Source organism: Fulmarus glacialis, unplaced genomic scaffold (genome assembly GCF_000690835.1).
Source record: "Fulmarus glacialis isolate BGI_N327 unplaced genomic scaffold, ASM69083v1 scaffold34839, whole genome shotgun sequence".
In the NCBI taxonomy this organism is placed as follows: Eukaryota; Metazoa; Chordata; class Aves; order Procellariiformes; family Procellariidae; genus Fulmarus; species Fulmarus glacialis.
In genome coordinates this window covers 76293-83881 of record NW_009233196.1, presented here as the reverse complement: position 1 = coordinate 83881, position 7589 = coordinate 76293, and the positions used below count along the sequence as shown (strand labels likewise).

The 7589-nt window shown below is 40.3% G+C and overlaps 1 protein-coding gene across 1 annotated transcript in view; it reads left to right on the top strand.

Moving 5' to 3' along the window:
* Window positions 1–3076: 3076 nt before the first annotated feature.
* The window catches only part of TPH2 (tryptophan hydroxylase 2), a gene marked incomplete at its 5' end in the record, with an annotated part of 46964 nt that continues 42451 nt past the window's right edge, over window positions 3077–7589 (top strand). Inside the window, 3 exons of the mRNA XM_009585237.1 lie at window positions 3077–3229; window positions 5659–5842; window positions 5949–6049. Of these exons, the coding sequence (XP_009583532.1) occupies window positions 3077–3229; window positions 5659–5842; window positions 5949–6049 (438 nt within the window). The remainder of the gene's footprint in view (window positions 3230–5658; window positions 5843–5948; window positions 6050–7589) is intronic.

Sequence of the window (7589 nt, the reverse complement as noted above, 5' to 3'; positions counted from 1 at the left end):
TTACAGGGGCCGATGAAACTCACTTTGCAGTCTAATCGGTCCTCATCAAAACGCTGCCTTCAGTGTGTCTTCAAACAATAGCGAAAGTTTCATTAGAAATTAAAGTCTTGCTACAGAAATTAACCGTGTTGCTATTGGAATAATGTAAAGGCATTGGGGTCCAGTTCAGGTGTTTTTAAATGCTTGAATTTCGAAAGCCTGTGATTAGCCCTGCCGACTGTGTGCACTAGTGCTGTGTCAGCAGAATCTGCCTTTTCAAGGCACTTGCAAACCTCACAGCACGGTATCTAGAACATTTTTGGCAATACGCAATCACATGCACTTACACTGCACTGGTGCCCATGGCACTTTCATCGCAGAGCAGCTGGCTTTGAGGTTTTCCAGCTTCTGCCAACTAGCAGGGGTGTGAGAACATGCGGGAGCATCATACAGAGGACGTGCAATTTCCGCGTTGAAAACCCTGTCAGGAGGTAGAAACGGTTCTCTGTAGGATGATGATATGGGTACAACAGGTGGTTGAGTGATTTCAAGCACAGGATAGACTTCTGTATGCTTACAGGTAAACGTATTTGAATAGGTGTGCTTTAATACGAATAAAGAATGTCAATAGGTAGTAATAATGTAACCTGCTCTGAATACGTGAAATATTTAGGATTATGAAGACTTTGCCTCCTAGAAAGTTTTGCAACACGTGAAGACTCAGGTCACTTGAGTAGAACCAACAGAATGCACCAGTTTGTACCAGTTGTGAACTGGCCTATTGTCTTTATAGTAAAATGTGGAATATTCCTATTTGTACATGCTTTGCTTCCATTGGAGATACTGAATTAAATGGGATAAATTTGGTCTGCTGTCTTTATATTTGAGTTACTTTCTTCACTGAGTCCTGCTATAAATGACTTTTTTCCCTGAGTGCTTGTGCTTGCTCCAGATAATTCATTTTCATTAGGAAGGTTGATCTGCTAGTCATTATTTAATTATGAAGTATACTAATGAGGATGGGTGATAAGAGTTGAGTTCTTGCAGTATCACAGCCTCTTCTACTGGGCCCATAACATTAGCTAATCTAGTTTTCAAATGTTTGAGAGAGGCTTTCAGTCATCACTTCAGGTAATGCTCGCTTGAGCGTATTAGGGAACCTGTGCCAATCTTGGAAGGTGCCAAGTGCTCTCGTTTCCCAGAGGAATCGACGGTATTGAGATTCTCGGAGACTCAGTTAAGTACATGATCCTTGCTTCCAGAAAGCAGCACACAGTGAAAAGTCACGGATACTATCAAAATAGCACCTTTGCCCCTTCATGCAGAGGTTGTGTACTTGATGCATGTGAGAAGGGCTCAGCCAAATCCCAAGTGTTATTGAAGTTAAAGCAAAAGTGACCTTCTCCTAAACTATCCCTGAGCAAACCTCCTACTGAGCAGAATCATAAAAGCTCAATTACTAAAAAATAAACATGTTTGAAACCCTTCATATGTCATTCCACAAACATAATTGCTTTTCCAGATTGTTTCTGTGTGGTCTAATAAATGATGAGAAAAGACCCCAGAGACTTTTTGGCATGTCCAGTAAGTAGTTTAAGGATGGCTAGTTTAACCTGTGCTGTTTAAAGAGTGGCTTTTGGTAAGATGATGCATTTTAACTAGCCCTCTTTTTAATTCAGTGCATTCTTGTACCTTTAAAAAAAATCTCAGTAGATCCAGTGGGAGCTGACTTGGGAGCTGCGCGCTCTCTCTTCAGTGGATATTTCAGAGTGGACTAGGATCAGGTAAAAAAGTAAACCAATTTGACATGAAACGTGGATGCATTGAGATGGATGTGATGCAAATACCTCATCACTGTCAGCGATACGCATTTTTAAGAAAATCATTTTACGTAATCCAGTTTGAAGAGGAATCAGGCTAAAGCTGACTAATTTTCTGCTGGGTCACGGAGCACTTGATGAAATCTTGTAAAATCTTCTAGAAGCACAGAGAGACTCTTTGCTAAAGTCCATTGGCGCAGGTCCACAGACTCTATGCAAGTGGGATAACTTACCTGTAAGGAAAAAATAAGAACACAGATTTAACTTGGCTGTCATCAAGTGTTGCGAAACCTGTTTAAAAACTTAATCTATTCTCAGGTCATTTTCCTTTCATACCGCTTTACAATTTACCAAAGAAAAAAAAATTAATCCTGTGGAATAGGTGTATATGATTCTTAATTACTATCTTGACATTTTTTTTAGCGACTGTATTATGGATGATACTGTTTTAGAAAAAACAGTTAGCAGCTCACTGGAGATTTCATTTCTCCAGGAGTCACAACCTGGGCATTGGAAAATGCAGGCTGGTTTTTGAAAATGATGGTCAATCTTATAAAAATTGTCTGTAAAAACTGTGTGCTGTTGGCATCTCAACAAGATTTAAGCTGATAAGATTACATTTTTTGGAAAATGCTGACTGAAATTTGGCTTAAAGCAGTCTTTGACCCCCAAATTGTGAGAAGAATGTAGGAGTGGCCGAGGATGGTATGATTTTCTGGTTTTTTTGAGTTCCTCAGCCAGCTCATCTTCTAAGGGAGGTACAGTCTAAGCTTGTATTTCTGTCCTCATTTGTATAATCAACAGAGGTTTTGCTTTCTCAGGAAAAATGACATTACATGACAACATTAAAACTTCATGTTTTAAATTTAATGGTTAATACAAAAATACAGACCAGTCTAAATTGTCATAAATTGACTGGTACAGGCTAGAATAGCATCACTGAAAATTTTGCAGTAATTCAGACCATCTCCATTTGCTTCATGTTTATTACTAATGATAGCATTGCCCTAATAATGTCATCATTTTTGTATGTATCCCAAACATTCATATACTTTTCCTTATGCTTTTTCTATGGACTGGCCTCTTACACAATCATCTCTAACAGCAGCTTTTGACCTGTGATACTGGTTTCAAGTAAATACGTTACCTTTTAAATTAAGTCTGGATGAGTTCCATTCAGCTATTTTTGAACAAAAATTTCTCTTTGCCTAAAAAGACTTAATTTTAGGAAATGCTCATTTGCATCTGAAATGATGTTGTTCTTTATCCATTTGTAGCTAAACCGATCGAGTTCTGGGAAAAATGAGGAGAAGAAAGGGAATAAGGGAAATGGGAAAGGTGAATCTGTTTCTGAAGGTGGAAAGACAGCCGTGGTGTTTTCCTTGAAGAATGAAGTTGGTGGATTAGTGAAAGCTCTCCGACTCTTCCAGGTAAAGCCTACAAATCACTATGCTGACTGGACTGAGGAAGGCTACTGAGGGCAGGTTGTTTGTTGATATAAATCTAATGGACCGTGGCGGAAGGAATAGAGAGCAGTTACACTCTGCAGAATTGAATAAAAGTAACTTAAAATTTTACGGACCGTTCAACAAAGCATTTTGGGCTCATGAAGGGTTTTCTGGAATAAAGTTTAACAGTGATGCTGATTTTCACACCATTTGCTTTAGATTTCCGACGTGTGATTCTCAACACTGTAAATTAGATCTGAAGTTGTGTGTGCAGGCCACAATGAAAGAGGGCACTTTCAGAGAGCAGTTCAGAATATAAATTACATACAGTCGGGTGGTGGTGGCAGCCTTGCTGCAGGACAACGTTTGGTCATGAAGTTAAATGCATCTTTAAGTGCTTGCAGGGTCAGGGCTTTATGTGTCTAACTAGAACGTAAATTGTGAAGTATTGGTTCACATACAGATCCCCATGCAATCGGTGGGTTTTGGTCAGACTGCTGGTACTGCATGTAGTTTGCTTGCCTTATTAGTAAATTGAAGAGGGCTTGGAGGCGTGTCTGAGGATAGTTAAAAGCAAAGCAGTACGATAAAAGTCTTAAGTTGTTCAGTCTGTGCAGGGCAGTGAAGAGAAAGTTAGGAGGTGGCTTGGAGTCTACTGCTAAAGCCAAACCATCAGAGGGATGTAAGTGTGGGACCACTGGGCATTACCAGTCCTAACTCACAGGAGCTGGCTCTGGGAGCAGATTCCCAAGGCTGATGTAGATACCTAGATTCCCCAACCAAGGAAAAGGGGGTGAATTAGACCCCCAAGAAGCAGGCTGCCAGGAACCAGGGTGTTTGGCAGAAAGCTGATAGGAATTGCAGGAATCATGTTTTCAGTGCAGCTTCTCTCCAAGGGCTAAGTGTCTAACTGCAGCTCTGGCTTAAACGCTTGAATGGGTTCATACCTGAAATCCTGCATTTACACATCAACTCCCCCCTCCTGGGAATGGGCATATAAGTCACTCTGGTCTCTTAAAACATGGCTGGAAGATGTTGCAGAGACACCACCCCCATTCACGGAGTCACTTAACGATTCGAATACTGTGAGGGGGAGTGCAGGGTTTTGTTCTCTTCTCAACCTAGGCTAGATCAAAGCCACTTGTCCAACTTCTCAAGAGAATGCCTAAAACTGTTACCTCTGTGTCAGCTGAAAACACGCAGGGGAGTCCACTGGCCTGTGTTATTCAGGAGTAGATGATCAAAACGATCTGCTCGGCTTTGTAATTTGCCAGTTTACAAATAGCAGATTCAAAACCCTCAGGAGATGGAGGGTTTTCCTTCTGTGAATTTGTTATGTGAATGGGTTAACTAAGGAGATACACTGTATACATACCTTATGGAGCATGCCAGTTAAAGAATTATGTACCTATATCCAGAGGTGTAAAAGCAGAGACTGCTGCTTGCCTGTACCAGAGGGGACCTTCACCTGAAATGGACATTTCTGCAAAGTACACCAGGCAGGTGGAAGTACAAGCACAGAGTTCTCCCCATTTGGAAGTCAAAAAATGTTTTATTGGCTTCACTGAGTAAGTAAAAGGATAGTTGTGAAAATAACAGACAGTTTGTGTCTGGCAAAAAAAGGAAAAATCAAAGAGCAAATAGAAATACTGGTTGAAAGTAATCATCTAGTCCAACCTCCTGTTTTGAAGCAAGGCTATCACAACACTAGGTCAGGTCAGCCATAACACATTATGGTTGTCTGTCATTGTACGACACCCTTGGCAGACCAGTAGTTGTGGGAGAGATACCCCCAAGGAAAATTTTAATGCTAGAACTATTTATACACTCATGTATTTAGTTTTGATGGGGATATTATAATAGAGAATAATTACATTTTAATTTTATTACTATTACCACTTCAGCTAATTCATAATTGCTGCAAGAAAGATAGATGAGGACTGAGACACAGTTATCCTTAAAAAATATTTTCTCCCTCATGTTCGTGAGAGATGCTGAAGTAGTACACGTTTAATAGCGTCTAAGCAAACACACTCAAATACAGTTAAATTAACAGCATTATTATGCATAATGCCTAATAAAATTGCATTTCGTGTTTAACAAAGTAAATATACAATTGCATTACAATTTTTTTCTTTTTAAAAATTATAAAGTAATACTGTCCTTTGTAAAAGGTTGCCTTATTAAATAAAATTAAATCTTCATTAAACACAATAGTATTATTTTTACACTCAGTTTTCAGATTTTTTTGTCTTTACTAAGCATCACTAACCAGTTATGTAGGTCCAAAGTGAGTACTTTCAATGAAAACACCTTTTAATAACTGGAAAAACTTTCCTGAGGAACATGCATCAATATTCCCCTTCTAGCTGGTATGTCTATATTTCACACGCTATTTCATCTTTCCACAGGAGAAACATGTGAGTATGGTTCATATTGAATCACGAAAATCGAAGAGAAGGAACTCGGAGGTGGAAATTTTTGTGGACTGTGACTGCAGTAAGAAAGAATTTAATGAACTAATCCAGTTGCTCAAGTTTCAAACTAATATTGTATCTCTCAATCCACCAGAAAACATCTGGACTGATGAAGAAGGCAAGGCTGCTTTTGTATCACTTGGTTTAGACGCTGACAAAAGTTTTGCACAGGTATCTCCATAAGCTTACACTCTAGTACATTCAACTCATTCTGTCTTCTGCAGATCTCGACTGTGTCCCTTGGTTCCCCAGGAAGATATCTGAATTAGACAAATGCTCACAGAGAGTTTTGATGTATGGATCTGAGCTGGATGCAGATCACCCCGTAAGTGTAACATAAAATTGTATTGTAGATAATTTGTTCAGGTTATTTGCTAGTCAAATAAAAAGCCTGTTGAATGCCGATTCTGAGTACTTTTTTGAGCATATGGATTTCAGAAGGTGGGGATTTAGTTCTCTTCAATGGTTTCAGTGAATTCATTTTCCTTTTCTGTAGTAGGACACCCAAAAAGGAGGTCCTCCAGAAAACTTATTCGCTCTTGAACAACTATGTCCCCTTTTGTACTGCTTTCATTTATTTATTTTTTTAATTAACTCGTTGATAGAAGCTTTCAGACTCAGAGTTTAGATCAATGTGACCTTCAGTTCTGTCACAGCTCTTAGGTAAGAATTGATACTAACTTAGGTGTCAGAGAAGAAAGAATTATGAAGGAAGACTTCCTTGGGCACTCAAGAGGTAATTGCAAAATAAATCAGAGCAACATGTTCCTATTTCTGCATGAATGCAGCAGATGGGAAGGTGTCTTGCATTGTTTCCTGTCTTTGGTGACAGGAGACATTTCACACAAGCTGTATCTGCAGTAGTGCCAAATGCTCAGTGCAAAAGGCAAAAAAAAGGATTTGTTGCTGTTTTATTTCTTTTGGCTGATGTCCATAAATGCTTAACTTCTGGGTCTCTAGATGGCGGATGATGGCAAGCGTTTGTGTTAACAACATTTTCACTTGTTCTAAATCCAAATTTCTATCATTGGACCACTTGGCTGAAAGATAGTGATGGTAGCTAGTTGTATTCATCCCTAATCCAAAGTAGAATAGGCTGGATTAAACTGGTATTGTAGGAAACTTCCAGCTGAAAGGAAGTAGGTAATGAACTCAGATATCTGACCGTAAGATTGTCTTGTAATAGAATCAGATTAAACTGTAGCTGTAGGTGATAGTCTCCTTTGGTTTTTGTTACACGCATTTTTGTTGGTACTGTCCAAGGTGGTGAAAAATGGCCCCAAAGAGATTGTAAGTGACAGCAGAAAGATCAGTTCGGTGTAGGGGACTCTCTAGTGATGCATTTGTGCTATACCATGATACTACAGTGCCTGTGCGGACTCCTCCCTGGTGACTGCCCTGGCTGAGGAGAGGCAGGTACTCCTGGTGGCCCTGGGTTTGGGGCTGTATGTCAGTGCAGAAATGGCACTCAGGCCGCTGCCTTCTGTCCTGTCTGCTCCACAGCTGCCGTGCCGTGGCAGGGGCTCAGGCACAGACCCTAATGCCTGCATATAGAAGCATATGGACATCATCACTATGTCCCCTGGCAGCCCCACTTCCCTGTCTCTAGTGTCGCCTGCCCATGTATCAGCCATGATAAGCACCATCACCTCGCTTGGTTTTCAGCCATGTCTATCGCACGTGGGCCCTTCCCACACTGTGGGCCCACAGTTGGGGAGCATGTTCCTGGATCCTGATTTCTGCCATGTACTTCTTGATGACAAACGAGGCTTTACCTCGCATTTTCTCAGGATGGAAAAGTCTGTTGATTACCTGCAACCATTATCAGTAATTTGGTTCAAACAGAGGCTGTAGTGGCAGGGATT